This window comes from Aquarana catesbeiana, linkage group LG01 (genome assembly GCF_042186555.1).
Source record: "Aquarana catesbeiana isolate 2022-GZ linkage group LG01, ASM4218655v1, whole genome shotgun sequence".
Classification (NCBI taxonomy): Eukaryota; Metazoa; Chordata; class Amphibia; order Anura; family Ranidae; genus Aquarana; species Aquarana catesbeiana.
In genome coordinates, this window is record NC_133324.1 from 819034127 (window position 1) to 819050235 (window position 16109).

Sequence of the window (16109 nt, forward strand, 5' to 3'; positions counted from 1 at the left end):
TATTGTTGCTGACCATGTCCATCCTTTTAGAACTACAGTGTACCCATCTTTTAATGACTACTTCCAGCAGGGTAATGCACCATGTCACAACGCTCAAACCATCTCACCACTGGTTTCTTGCACATGACAATGAGGTCACTGTACTCCAATGGTCTCCACAGTCACCAGATCTCAATCCGATAGAGCACCTTTGGGATGTGGTGCAGTCAACAAATCTGCAGCAACTGTGTGATGCGATCAAGTCAATATGGACCAAAATCTCTGAGGAATGTTTCCAACACCTTGTTAAATTTATGCCATAAAGAATTAAGGTAGTTCTGAAGGCAAAAGGGGTCCAACCCGGTACTAGCAAGGTGTACCTAATAAAGTGGCCGGTGAGTGTATATTTTATAGCTAGAAAACAGCAAGGTTATACAGTAAATGTAAAATGATAACATTTTGTTAAACATGGCTTAATTACAATAAAACAATCTGGTTGCTATGGACAATATCACCAGTCTGTTGTAAAGGACACATTTTCTGGACACAGTTGCCTTCCCTTGACACATTCTGATAGCTCGCAAGGTTCTAGAAATACTATATTAATTGCATAAAAGAGCTACTAAAACACTGTTAACAGTGATCCATATTTGGGTGCAGTGTGCTTTACGAGAGATAGATAACACAGGCAAAGGCAAGGTTAATGATGTGAAACAATGATCTCAGAGCTTCTGTTTATCTCAGCTCCTCCAGCTGCCTCATATTGTAGTCACAGAGGGCAAGACCCTTTCCTTTTTATAATTCGTTAACTGGAGTGCTGACTAGATGTGCATCTAGAAATAAAAACATTCCCACACATGTCTTCATCATATTCACAATTAGATTTGAAGGTTGGTTTAGCATTATTCTAGGTTTGTATATTAATTTTACAGGAAATTAATCCTAACATAACTTCAGCCAAACCTTTTTTTGTTAGTTTTGAAAAGAGTGAGACATTTATTATTATCCTTATAATTATTTTTTCTTTGCGTTGTCTCTGTTGAGGAAATTTGTCCTAACCTCCTGATCCTGGTGGCCAATTATCATAGGGCGGGCAGCGAGAAAAAATCTTACCAATGGGGATGCAGATGGCAGTACAAATCCTAAAGCGGTTCTATCCCTTCACCTATCTTAAAAAAAGAAAAATGGTTTGTCCAGAGATCCACTTTAAAAGAATACACGCTATTGTTAATAATGCTTTTGGTCTGGGCCATAATCTGCCTGTTTTTTCCACCGTCACCAGTTCTATTTATATTAGAGGCTCTGGGGATGTGGCAAACTATATGCCACATGCTATGTCAAAACACACACTTGTGTGTTTTTTATATGTATGGGCTTATGTTTGCCCTTATTTTTTTGATATGATGTTTTGTATGTATTAATAAAAACCTTTGTACCATATAATATATGTATCTACGTGATATGTCTTGACACATCCAGGGAACTACCATTTACATTTAAATGACCATTTTTCTAAATTATTCTCTTTTTCTATCTCATTTATTACTGGGCTGGTTCTTCCTATGGTTTGAGGCTTATTTAGTACTTTTTGAAGAGGCCCTTATTTTATATGTTAACTATTATATTTTACAGTACTGCATGTTATTTGAACAAAAATCCAGTGAAGAAGCCGATAATAGCCAAATTAACCTGGGGGAGGGACGAGATTGCTCTTAAATAAGTTTATATTATTGCTGAGCTAACTTATTATTAGCTGTTTTTAAGACACAGTGAGGTTGATTTACTAAAGCTGGAGAATGCAAAATCTGGTGCAGCTGCTCATTGTAACCAGTCAACTTCTAACTTCAGTTGGTTCAATTAAGCTTTGACAATAAAACCTGGAAGCTGATTTTGCACGCTCTAGTTTTAGTAAATCAACCCCAATAGCTATTTTAATATATTTTGTGATACAAAGCAGCTTTGCAAATATAAATGCCTATCTCAGCCTTCTGTTTCCCTATTTTCAGAGGGCTGTTTCACAGGTCCAAAGTAAATATTGCATTGATTGTATTTTACTTGCCTGCAGTTTAACAGGACAAGAAAAACAAAGAAGGCATGCTTATTAAACAGATAAAAATGGCTTTAAATCATTGGCATAAGAAAGTTTGTTCACAGTAAGTGACAGTGGGGAATCGCAAGAAGATGCTATTTTTTAACAATCCATTAACTTTACCTTTACTTGATATTTGTGCATCCTTGACATAATGGAACTGCTACTACCATAGACAGGGCTGAAGGTAAAAACAATTGTCAACTGGATTAGTAAAACAGTGAAATTAAAATGATGTTCTGTTCCTGCACAGACAAAAGACAGGATGACAAAGGAAGATGCAGCCAGCAAGATGTAAGTCATATTTTACAGTTCTGTACTGGTCTGTTGTATTCACTGCTTATTGTTGTCTCATCCTCATTTTCCTTCATTGTGTTTGAGACTAAATATTAACATTTTAACTAAAACCACGTATAAACTTTAACATTTTTGTATAATCTCAAAATTAATATTCCATTTTTTAAAAATCTACAGCTTTTATTAAAATTATTCCTGATAATCCTTTTATGTTCAGACCCTTGCCCGTATAGAGTGGTGACACTCTATCCTTGTCTTACAATTCTGTTCCTCCACTGACATAGCCGGCGGTGGCTGGTGGGTTTTTCTTGGGGGGGCGGCAAACAACCCCCCCAGGCCGCCAGTGAAGCGGCACTAGCACAACTACCCCATACCTGCTTCCTGATTGGCTGGGAGGAGGATCAGTGTTGCAGCAGCGAATATTCATTCGCTGTTGCAACACACCTGGGTGGGATTGGAGCGCATCCTCTACTACCCGAGCCCACCCTATATTGAAGCCTATTAGAGCCGCTGTAATTCATGCACCCAGTGGCCACAGCGCGCATGGATAGATTCATGCTATGCATGAATCTATCCATTGCATATAGGGGGTAGGCCTGGAGAGAGGGGGTGCCGGCCGGGCACCCCTAATGGACGGGCCGCCATTGGAAGTAGCAAAAAAAAGAGGCTGCAGAAGATTAGCAACACTGAGATGCAAAAAGGATGAAAAAAAAGCTGAAAACCAGTGGGAAAAAAATAATTAATTTTTATAATACACTGTGCTTTATTAAATGAATGCCATCTATTTAGTGTTTGCATCAACCACCAGTCTGAGAAGTGATTTCCTCTCTTGTGCATGCCAAAAATTAGACCGAGTAAAAAGAACAAATGGCTACCACTGTGGCTACCACAAAAACATGGTCAACAGGCCGAGGTCAGTGCAGGTAAAAGGCAGAAATAGACGGTAGGCAGAGGCATAGTCGAGAAACAGGCCAGGGTCGGTTCACATGGAAGGCAATGATATGGTTGGTTGAGGAAGGGAAATATTCAGGACAGAAATTAAAAACGGGGAAATGGCAGTATTAGAAATTTGGACTAATAATTTTCCAGAGTGTGATATCGCCTGAAGCATTCTCCGATGCAAAGGCCAGGTTGAGACAATGGAAGCTGATATCTTTCCTAATTCCTTTTTTGGTGCACACCGACATTTTTTTTGGCGTCGTCTTCCGGATCCTGCTGGTGGAATATGGTCCGGGAAATGGCGCTCATGTAGTCTGCTGACAGAACCGGAGCGAATGCTTTCTGGGGGGGATACTTGCTGATAAATCAGGGCTGTGACAATGTCTTCAATAAACTTTATGAAGGTGGTGGGTGTTTCTGTTGATTTTTGGTAGATTATGAAAGAATTTAAAAGGGCCAAATGAAAAAAGTAAATTGCGACTTTTTTGTACGAGAAGAGGGATTTTCTTGTTGAAAGATAGGGCTGCAACAACTGATTGTTTAAATCCACCCCCCCCCCATGTATTTATTGTACTCAGTGATACAGGTAGGCTTGCGAACGGTACCGCGTCTTCTGTGAAGTTCCACCGAGGTGTCATCGTGGATGGTGGACATGATGTACACATCTTCCTATCCCTCCACTTCATAGCCAACGCTTCTTCGTTCCTCAAGCTTGTCGATTCCCCCCTTTGAATGTTTGTGGTGACAAGACGCTGTGGTAAGCCCTTTCAGTTTTTTCTTGTTGTACCACAGGCCAAAGTTTGTTTTAGATATAGGTGGCGGAGAAGGGGCAAACTAGTATAATAATTGTCCATGTAAATATGGTACCCCTTTTGGAGGAGTGGGAATGCCAACTCCCAAACAATTTTTCCACTTATTCCTATGTACGAGGGACACTCAGGGGGCTGGAGCTGGGAATCTTTGCCTTCGTACACACGGAATGAGTGCACATAACTGGTTGCACTTTCACAAAGCTTGTTAAGCTTCAAGCCGTACCTCGCCCTCTTACTGGGGATATATTGCTTGATTCCCAGCCGGCCTGCGAAATGCACCAGGGATTCGTCCACAGATATATTTTTGTCAGGGACATAAACTTCGGCAAACTTCTGGGAAACAAAATTAATTAGGGGGCAGAACTTTAGATAGTTTGTCAAAGTTTGGGTGATTTCGGGGGGGGGGGCACTGTGAGTTGTCACTGAAATGCAAGAAGCGCATTATGATTTCGTATCGGGACCTGGACATGGGCGATGAAAAAACTTGCATATGGTGGATGGGTTTTAACGACCAATACTTATGAATTTCATTTTTTTTGTAAGCCCCATGTTGAGGGTTAGGCCTAAAAACAATTTTAGCTCCACTACTGTTAGGGGTCTCCATTCAAAAGGGCGGGCATAGCTGGAGCTGGGGTTGGTTGCAATGAATTGTTGGGCAAAGAGATTAGTTTGGTCCACGATGCCTTAAATGAATTCGTCAGGGAAAAATAAATTTAAAAAATCCATTTGGGAAAATCCTGCAGTGTTGACCTGCACACCTGGCTGTGCTGTAAAACGGGGGATCGTGGCTGACCCTGTGGTAGAAGGCAGCCACAATGGGTTTGCCAAGGAATCTGGAAGATGGGTTTGGGCCCTACTTCTTTGGCGTGCACTTGTGCTAGGCCTTTCCTCCTGGGGTCTAGCAGCGCTTGTACTGGGCCCCTCCTCCTGGGGTCTACCGCCGCTGGCACTGCTGGTAGCTGCCTGGTGTTCGGACCGTAGTCTTTTTGGACGGACTGCTTCCTCCTCTGATTCGGATCCTGATGTGCTGCCTTTGGGGGGCTCATATTCCGAACCAGAACCAGAATCTGAATCAGAACTGAGCGGTGAGAGCTCCCCGTTGCTCTCATCGGTCAGACTCAGTATTTGGTATGCCTCTTCTGGGGTGTACACCTTTCTGGACATAGTGGCTGACTGGCTGTATGTACTCTGGTGGCAGGTACTCTGGTGGCAGGTGGTGAGGTGGTGGGTACTCTGGTGGCAGGTGGTGAGGTGGCGGACACTCTGGTGAGGTGGCAGGTACTCTGGTGGCAAGTGGTGAGGTGGCAGGTACTCTAGTGGCAGGTACTCTGGTGGCCGGTGGTGAGGTGGCAGGTACTCTGGTGGCAGGTACTCTGGTGGTGAGGTGGCGGGTACTCCGGTGGCAAGTACTCTGGTGGCAGGTACTCTGGTGGCAGGTGATGAGGTGGCGGGTACTCTGGTGGCAGATGATGAGGTGGCGGGTACTCTGGTGGCAGGTACTCTGGTGGCAGGTACTCTGGTGGCAGGTGATGAGGTGGCAGGTACTCTGGTGGCGGGTACTCTTGTGGCAGGTGGTGATGTGGCAGGTACTCTGGTGGCAGGTGGTGAGATGGCAGGTACTCCTGATGGACAGGTACTTCTGATGGACAGGTACTCTAGATGACAGGTACTACTGATGACAGGTACTCTTTATTTAGGGGGGGCAATCTGGGCACAGTAGTACATGTATAATAGGTAACTCACTGTTAGCTGATCTCTTCTCCTCACACTGCATCGGTGTGTGAGGAGAAGAGCCCAGCGGCAGCAGTTATACACACAGTGTTTGTGTTGTTTACATTAGTGACCGGCTGTAACTGGACACAGCCGGTCATGTGGTGAAGAGCCATGTCATTGGCTACAGTGATCGGGGCTGAGCTGTATCCAGGGGAAAAGCCTCAGCCCCGATCACCGCTCTGCGCGCCACCGGAGGCATGAACGAACACAGTACACGCCGCTTCCCAATGCCGCTCTGCATTGACAGATCCGCTGCTCCCGACACTCCGCTGCTCACCGCCGCCACTTCAATACCCCCATCGTGGAACGGCTGTGTCCCAAGGGACACAACGGTACCCCGATCGCCGCTCTGCGGGCCCCCGGGGGCCCGCAGTAGCAGCGGAAAGCCGAGGTCGTCATATGACGTCCACCCAGGATGGGAGATCCCATCTGTGGACGTCATTTGACTATGGCCGGGTATTGAAGTGGTTAAAATAGTTTTGTCCCTTCTCAGCATAACCTGTATGGTTATACGGTCTCATTGGGTCCCACACAATACTCCATAGAAGCCATGATGTTTTCCATACACTGCACTGATGGCCAAAAAGCCAGAAATGGCAGTATAGTAGGCTATATTTGCACTATATATACCAGCGGTTCTGAATGTGCATCTGGCTGATGGGGCACAAAGATGTTATTAACATAGCTCTGCCCAAGGTCCTGAAATGAGAAGTGTTCCTTCTATTTTACTATATGTAATTCAAAGAGACATGTGAATGCCTTCTGTTCTACAAATGCTTTACTTTGCTACACTAAAAATGTTTATAAAACAAAATTATTGCCAAGTTCTACCTACCCACTTCCCTTTTCAGCATTTTCTTCAGCTTCCTCCTCACTCCAGTGCCACCAGCCCCCTTGAGGCAGAACAACGTTCACATGACTCTGCACACTTCCTGTGAGCACAGGTTGTCATTTACACACCTTGTGGGTGGTGCATCCTCACACAGGCTGGCCTCATAGTACTTCAGATCTGCGCCCACATAATGGCTTCATTACATATTCGTATCCTGCAGCTGGTTTTATTTTAAGAGTAATGCCCCGTACACACGATCGGACATTGATCAGACGTTCCAACAACAAAATCCATGGATTTTTTCTGACGGATGTTGGGTCAACCTTGTCTTGCATGCACACGGTCACACAAATCTTGTCGGAAATTCTGAACGTCAAGAACGCGGTGACGTACAACACTTACGACGAGCCGAGAAAAATGACGTTCAATGGCCAGTGCGTCTCTTCTGCTTGATTCTGAGCATGCTTGGCACTTTGTGCGTCAGAATTGTGTACACACGATCGGAATTTACGCGAATGGATTTTGTTGTTGGAAAATTTGAGAACCAGGTCTCAAATTTTGTACGACGGAAATTTGAATGGAAACTGTCCGATGGAGCCTACACATGGTCGGAATTTCCGACAACAAGCTCCGATCGCACATTTTACGTCGGAAAGTCCGACCGTGTGTATGCGGCATTAGAGTCCAGTTTTTCTTGCATGCTAATCTCAGATCGCATCTGATGAGTTTACTAAAGTCACGAAAATTCCCGTACGACATAAAACAAATTTGGAAGTGATGTCATGTGTTGTAGTGCATTTGTATTGCATTTTCGAACGATAGCTGTACTGATTAAAATGAAAATCATACAATCTGGCATCGTAGGAAAACATTTTTTGTGCACATCTGATAGAATAATATCGGATGAACTGTCATGATCGGCTCTCGAAAGTTCTGTACTAAAGATCCGATTATCGTACGATCGCTTCGAAAGCGGTATTTTCCGTACGATTTTCTGATCGTATGTACGGGGCATTAGTTTCAAGTTTTCATTGCTCACTGTATCCCTACTAAAGTCGATTTTTTTCTACTTGCCATGGTGACCATTGTTACGGAGGCAAAAACTTATAGGAAATTCACAATTTTATGATTATAGCCAAAACTGAGCTGGGGGGAGATGTTCCCTCAGTTTCTGTTTCCTTAAGAAAGAAAGTGAAATAAAGCAAGTAAAAAAAAAATTAAAAAAAGCTTAACAGGGGATTTAGCCTTGCCTCTCTACCCAAATACATTTTGGTTAGAAATACACTTTATTATAAAATACATTCATAATAATAATTGCACAATATCACCAGACTCAGAACACTTTTTGATCAGAAAGAGGAGGCCCAGAAAAACTGAATATGTGTGGCCCCCTCTTCAAACGCAAGGACTAAAGGCAAGGCCCTTTTTTTAAATCCTTCTAATAATTAGAAAAAAAGTGGATATTTGGGGGCTTAATGGCAATTTGTAATTTATTTTATTTGATGGAAGGAAAAAAAAATATTTTTGCATACAAGATATTTATGTTTGATATTGGTATTAATAAATATATGAGCTTCTGTAAACCATGAGAGTCCTACTTTGATACCAATATTTTCTTTTTTTAACCATTTAATTGTTAGGGGTTTTTTGGGGGGAAATTGGGTTAGGAAGACTACATCAAAATATAATGAGTTGGTGAGATTGGAATCTTATGGGGTGTTTTTTAAATAGAGTTTTTTGATGTATGATTTTGGGGTTCATTTATTGCAAAAGTCTGGTTCTCCACCTCTATCCATCACTATCCATGTGTCATTCCTATAACCATTTTCATTGTGGCAGGGCCTCACACTATTACATACTGCCCCCCTTTTTGTTTCGATCCGAAGGGCAGAACACCTGCATCACTCATTTCAGTTGGGACACCTCTGTGAGCGCTGTCAGTCATATAGGCCCAACTTTTTTTCTAGGTGTGCTTCCAGGTATGCCCTACCTTGAATCTCAACAGGGTCCCATTGTTCTTTGCAGTAAGCTTTCTCCCTCTTCTCACAGAGTACCTGGACTTATTCTCATTTTCTGGAGGTACTCTGGCTTCCCTGACACTGGTATCAGCTTTACTCAACAGTGGTGGTTAACACATTTCAATATCACAAAATCCAATCTAGTCAGTACTCTCTTTGTGGTCTATGGCCAGAATCTCCATTGTTGCTGCATCTACTCTGAGCCCTTCTTTCTTATGATGGCTAGAGAGTGAGGCAGTATCTGTGCTATTTACTAACCACTGCTGAGCTGCACCTCGGATTGCACCAGCAGAAATGCTCCACATCAACACATCTGTCAGAGAGACCTCTCTGGCATGTCTGTCATTTGTGATTTCTTGGACAGTTCACCTGAGCCCCTTCCATATGAACACAGCTTGTCCGACTTCAGTGGAGAGACTCAGGTGTACAGCGAATGTGTTTATACAACTTTAAGTATCTCCAGTAACACATTAGTCATCTTAATACATTCCACATCTAAACAAAAGACCTTTCCAGGGACTTTTCCCATATTAGGGGCATGCAGGGGCTCATTTACTGATATTTGAGGGGTTGAGACATTTAAAGACGCTATGGGAGATGTCATCACAACCTGGTGCTCCTCAAAAGCAATGCCAAATGCATATCTCTTGCTTTTCCCCTCTGCTTCAGTAACAGTGAGCTACTGCAAGTAATGACCAGTTAAGTACGCCATAGATGAGTAATTTTTTTTCATTCAAGCAGTGGGTTGAAAAAAAAAGACTTGATTCCTCCAGTCACACACTCAGGAAACAATAATTCAGCATGAAGGATTCCCTCATTCACCTTGGGTATGTGGATGGGGGAATCCTCCCTGCTGAGGTATTGTAGTCTGAGAGTGGGAAGTCTCACCGCCATGCGAATACATTGATCAGTGCTGCCGGCTATAGTCCATGGTTTTGATCAAGCGGGGAAAGGCCAACAGGCTGGTTGTACAGAAGTTGATGAGCTAATCGATTTCTGTACAAATGAGCAATACTTAGTAAAACACCCCACTCACCTTTGATTATTAAAAAGTGACTATTTCTGCCTTAATAATACTTCTATGAAACATTGCTGAAAGTGTCTGTGGTATCTAGGTAATGTTCATAAATCTGAAAAGGGTGCCAGACATAATTCTCTTCTCTTCACTTGCTAAATGCAAAGTAATAACTGCTTTTTATGTAATTCTAGTAGTGATTAAAAAGTTTGTCATATGACTAATGTAGAAATGTAGTTGCCACTAGTAACAAACAATCCACCAATTCACCCCACTGCCAGACTTCCTACATCACTTGCAGAGACAATGAACAGTCTTTTGCTGGTTTTGTTTTTGTTGTTTTATTGGGGGGTACAACTTGGATGGGAAAAGGGTATATGGGATGCCCATAGGATCGATTAATTGCCATCGTATTTTAAAGAATATACACAATAGCACATATTTAGAGCCAGAAGGTATGATGTGCATCTGTAAATATTATGTTTCTCCTCCTGCATCTCCATGCAGACTGTTGCTCCTCCTCTGCTCTACTCCCACAGACTATTTGCTTTCAAGGATTCTTTATTTAATACCGTGTAGAGAATGAGGACACCACTTCTGACCGTGTAGAAATGCATACTTGCCAACAGTCCTGATTTTCCCGGGACAATCCCGATTTTGGGACCCTCGTCCCGATCGGAGCTTGTCCCGATTAATTACCCGGGATTTTGCGTTTGTCCCAGGAAAATCGGGAATGTTTTAGGAAAAACGGGCGGCGGGCTACAAAAAGATGTCCGCTGCCATCATTATTATTTCCTCTTGTGTTCAGAGCGGAGGCGCACGGAGCCGGGACAGGGAGGGGGGAGGAGGGAGGACGCCGAGGAGGGAGGATGCCGCCAAATAGATTCAAACACGGATGGAGGGGAGCTCCCTGCACTGATCACATGGACACTGGCAATCTGTCAGCTGAGCGGTAAGTCAGCTCGGGGGTGGACGGTGGTGGGCTGGAGCGATAGGGGGTCCTTGGTCAAATAAAAGTCTTTAACCTATATATGAACACATCCAACTTGTGATGGCAGTGTTCATATGTGATGGCAGCGTTCATATGTGATGGCAGCGTTCATATGTGGTGGCAGCGTTCATATGTGATGGCAGCGTTCATATGTGATGGCACCGTTCATATGTGGTGGCACCGTTCATATGTGGTGGTAGCGTTCATATGTGGTGGCAGCGTTCATATGTGGTGGCAGCTTTCATATGTGGTGGCAGCGTTCATATGTGATGGCAGCGTTCATATGTGATGGCAGCGTTCATATGTGGTGGCAGCGTTCATATGTGATGGCAGCGTTCATATGTGGTGGCAGCCTTCATATGTGATGGCAGCGTTCATATGTGGTGGCAGCCTTCATATGTGATGGCACCGTTCATATGTGGTAGCAGCGTTCATATGTGTTGGTAGCGTTCATATGTGGTGGCAGCGTTCATATGTGATGGCAGCGTTCATATGTGATGGCAGCGTTCATATGTGGTGGCAGCGTTCATATGTGATGGCAGCGTTCATATGTGGTGGCAGCGTTCATATGTGGTGGCAGCGTTCATATGTGGTGGCAGCATTCATATGTGATGGCAGCGTTCATATGTGATGGCAGCGTTCATATGTGGTGGCAGCGTTCATATGTGATGGCAGCGTTCATATGTGGTGGCAGCGTTCATATGTGATGGCAGCGTTCATATGTGGTGGCAGCGTTCATATGTGGTGGCAGCGTTCATATGTGGTGGCAGCGTTCATATGTGATGGCACCGTTAATATGTGGTGGCACCGTTCATATGTGGTGGCACCGTTCATATGTGGTGGTAGCGTTCCTATGTGGTGGCAGCGTTCATATGTGATGGCAGCGTTCATATGTGGTGGCAGCGTTCATATGTGATGGCAGCGTTCATATGTGATGGCAGCGTTCATATGTGGTGGTAGCGTTCATATGTGGTGGTAGCGTTCATATGTGGTGGCAGCGTTCATATGTGGTGGCAGCGTTCATATGTGGTGGCAGCCTTCATATGTGGTGGCAGCCTTCATATGTGATGGCAGCGTTCATATGTGGTGGCAGCCTTCATATGTGATGGCACCGTTCATATGTGGTGGCAGCGTTCATATGTGGTGGTAGCGTTCATATGTGGTGGCAGCGTTCATATGTGATGGCAACGTTCATTTGTGATGGCAGCGTTCATATGTGGTGGCAGCGTTCATATGTGATGGCAGCGTTCATATGTGGTGGTAGCGTTCATATGTGGTGGTAGCATTCATATGTGGTGGTAGCGTTCATATGTGGTGGCAGCGTTCATATGTGGTGGCAGCGTTCATATGTGGTGGCAGCGTTCATATGTGGTGGCAGCCTTCATATGTGATGGCACCGTTCATATGTGGTGGCAGCGTTCATATGTGGTGGTAGCGTTCATATGTGGTGGCAGCGTTCATATGTGATGGCAGCGTTCATATGTGGTGGCAGCCTTCATATGTGATGGCAGAGTTCATATGTGGTGACAGCCTTCATATGTGATGGCACCGTTCATATGTGGTGGCAGCGTTCATATGTGGTGGTAGCGTTCATATGTGGTGGCAGCGTTCATATGTGGTGGCAGCGTTCATATGTGATGGCAGCGTTCATTTGTGATGGCAGCGTTCATTTGTGATGGCAGCATTCATATGTGGTGGCAGCGTTCATATGTGATGGCAGCGTTCATATGTGGTGGTAGCGTTCATATGTGGTGGTAGCGTTCATATGTGGTGGCAGCGTTCATATGTGGTGGCAGCGTTCATATGTGGTGGCAGCGTTCATATGTGGTGGCAGCCTTCATATGTGATGGCACCGTTCATATGTGGTGGCAGCGTTCATATGTGGTGGTAGCGTTCATATGTGGTGGCAGCGTTCATATGTGATGGCAGCGTTCATATGTGATGGCAGCGTTCATATGTGGTGGCAGCGTTCATATGTGATGGCAGCGTTCATATGCGATGGCAGCGTTCATATGTGGTGGTAGCGTTCATATGTGATGGCACCGTTCATATGTGATGGCAGCGTTCATTTGTGATGGCAGCTTTCATATGTGGTGGCAGCGTTCATATGTGATGGCAGCGTTCTTTTGTGGTGGTAGCGTTCATATGTGGTGGCAGCGTTCATATGTGGTGGCAGCCTTCATATGTGATGGCACCGTTCATATGTGGTGGCAGCGTTCATATGTGGTGGTAGCGTTCATATGTGGTGGCAGCGTTCATATGTGGTGGCAGCGTTCATATGTGATGGCAGCGTTCATATGTGATGGCAGCGTTCACATGTGATGGCAGCGTTCATATGTGGTGGTAGCGTTCATATGTGGTGGCAGCGTTCATATGTGGTGGCAGCCTTCCTATGTGGTGGTAGCGTTCATATGTGGTGGTAGCGTTCATATGTGGTGGCAGTGTTTATATGTGGTGGCAGCGTTCATATGTGGTGGCAGCGTTCATATGTGGTGGCAGCGTTCAACTTGTGGTGGCAGTTGCAGTATTAAAAATAATAGCAAATTAATTAAAAAATAAGTAAAAAAAATGTTGCTTTTTTTTTTTCTTTTTTTTTTTTTTTTTTTACATTTTTGTGTATTTGTCAGCCTACAGTAGAAAGAAGGAAGTTTATGTTTCTTTACAACAGTGTGCCATATAAAACTCTTACAAACAAATAAGATTGAATTTAGGCATTCTATTTGTTGTAGGATTTGATCTCTGTAATTCGAGATCCACTTTATCTAGCAAGAGGACTCCCTTTCAACACAAGGAGCACATTGAAGTGGAAATGTACTTAGGCGCTGAGCACTTTGTAACTATTTATTGCATATGGACTGTTATTTGAACAGATGTTACATGCATAATTTCAGTGTTGGCCCCGCCCCGCCTACCCCCCCGCCCCGCTTCGCTCCGACCTGTTATGGAAAGGGGCGGAGGTTCTATAACCACGCGGAGACCTACTAGGAAACCTTATGTAAGGGGGGGCTCCGCTGGGGACACCTGATGTAAGGGGGGCTTCGCTGGGGACATCTGATGTAAGGGGGGGCTCCGCTGGGGACATCTGATGTAAGGGGGGGGCTCCGCTGGGGGGATCTGATGTAAGGGGGGGGGCTCCGCTGGGGACATCTGATGTAAGGGGAGGGGGCTCCGCTGGGGACATCTGATGTAAGGGGGGGGCTCCGCTGGGGACATCTGATGTAAGGGGGGGCTCTGCTGGGGGCATCTGATGCAAGGATGGACAGCTGGTGGCAGGTGACGTGGCAAGTGACACGCTCAGGGATTCCACTGATTTGGCATTATGGTGAGTTGAATGATTTCATTTTATATTACAATGTAATAATAGAAATATTGCACTACAATCATCCTGACACCATAACAACCATGGTGTCGGGATGATTGAAGTGCTAACACCAGGTGTTGGGAGTATCTTTATCTGCTAGTTGTTAAACTTTCTGGAATACACATATTTCCATTGCTGTGTAGGATCTGGGGCTGTTGTCCCTTCATTCCTCTCTCCCCCTTTTCCCTCTCCATCCCTTATTCATATCAGACTCTAACCACACACCCTTTGAGCCACGCCCATTTAAGCCACGCCCATAATTTATCAGAAGCCACACCCATTTCCCCTTTACCTTTTTGCTACTTCACGCCGACAAATGAATGCCCCGCCCCCTAATTATTGTACGGCTCCGCCTACAGCCAAAAAAGTGTCCCACATATTTTTTTTGCAATGTTGGCAACTATGGAAATGATGTTCCCAGAAACTTCTTTCCTCCTGCACAAAGCTTCTCCTCATGTTCCCCTCCTGCACAAACTTATTCTGAACTGAAGCAATGTCACATCTTCTATTAAGGCTACAAGGACCCACTCTGAATAAGTCCCTTAGCAGGTTCTGGTTGCTTGCTGCCACTGGGCCTGAGGCCTGTGTAGTGGGATGCCCTTTTGTCCAGATTCTGGTGCAGGTCCCTTTAACTTAACTCCCCACAATCCTCTGAGCTCCTGGACACGCCCAGGGGATATAAAAGTCAGCTCCACCCAGCTTCCTGTGCTCAGAGAGATCCTGCCTGATGGGACAGCAGTGACTGGGCAAGTGAGCTGTTCCCAGGTGCTGGGTCCTCCCCTGTTAAGTCTGGTGTGCGGGCCACCAGCAGTGAGCATAAGAGCGCGCAGTATCTTTCCAAGCGCCAGTCACTGGAGAGGACTCTGTTACAGTCCATTGGTGGAAGCTGTCCATGAAGTGAGTTGGCCCTATCTCCAGCCACCAGAACCCCCTGACCAAAGCAAGTAGAAAGCAGTGCCAGCGTGAAGTTTGTGTCAGCAGGAGGTCCACTCAGCTCACAGTCTGTGGAACGAACGAATACTATTTTGGGACACGTGAGATTCTTAAGTTTTCATTTCTATCTAGATTGGACTCAGAACACGCTGCTGCCACCTTGTGGACATTAGTTGAACGGCAGTGTAATAGTTATATCCTCTTCCTTTATGGTTCATATTAATGTTCTGTACTGTAAACCCAGTTTCGCACGATTTCTGGTACAATTTATGTTGAAGTTCACTGTTAAGTAAAGTAGAAATTGCACATCACCACTGGTCTGATTATTTGGCTGTGACTGTTACACTACACCTGCAGTACCTCTCCCCGGAGGCCCAGTAGTTTAAAAGCATTATCTTGGATGGTGGATTACTGTTCCCAGCCATCCCAAACTTGCAAATCCTGTGCCCTCAGGCCACATCGATTTGACACAGATCCCCACAGTCTATTCCTCTGATCCAGGACTCCCCATCATTCGCCGTGTAAATGATGAAGGAGTCTTTGCTAATGACCGTGTAGAAGCAAAGTTCCCTCACAGACTTCCTGGCACATCCAGCCCTCCACTGTGGTAACACTCACCGACCTTTCCCCGCCCTGAGTCCTTGATGAGGAACTTGACCGGACCATACGTTCCGACAGCTTCACCTGCCCCTTCTGGTCCAGGAGTTCTTTATCATCGACCATGTGGTGATAAAGATAATGCCAATGACCGTGTAGAGGCAAAGTTCCCATCACAGATTCTCCCTGGGTCTCCTCCTCCGATCGATGCACCACCCCCCGATGGGGGTGCCCTCCTGCTGCTGCCTAGTATTCCATTGCTGACTTCACTCAGCCAACTTCTCCCCCCAGTGGCATGTTACCTCAGCTTATATAGGAGGCCAGCCACCTGCCAATACCAATTGGGCTTTGGTTAAGGGCTCCCACATGAGCTGCCTGCCACTCTAGTTCTAGGCCCTGCCCTTCTTCCAGAACATTCTTCCTGGAAGCAGGGGAGACGCCTCAGAACTAGAGCACAGGTGGCCACACCCACT

General features: G+C 45.1%; 1 protein-coding gene across 4 annotated transcripts in view; it reads left to right on the top strand.

Moving 5' to 3' along the window:
* LOC141114803 (cyclic nucleotide-binding domain-containing protein 2-like) overlaps positions 1-16109 on the top strand; it is a 218222-nt gene that overhangs the window by 189364 nt on the left and 12749 nt on the right. For 3 of the 4 annotated variants that reach the window (XM_073608422.1, XM_073608423.1, XM_073608424.1), the window contains one exon: positions 2322-2362. The exons of the other annotated variant lie outside the window; for it this stretch is intronic. In XM_073608422.1, coding sequence (XP_073464523.1) covers positions 2322-2362 — 41 coding nt within the window. The remainder of the gene's footprint in view (positions 1-2321; positions 2363-16109) is intronic. 4 annotated transcript variants of the gene reach the window in all.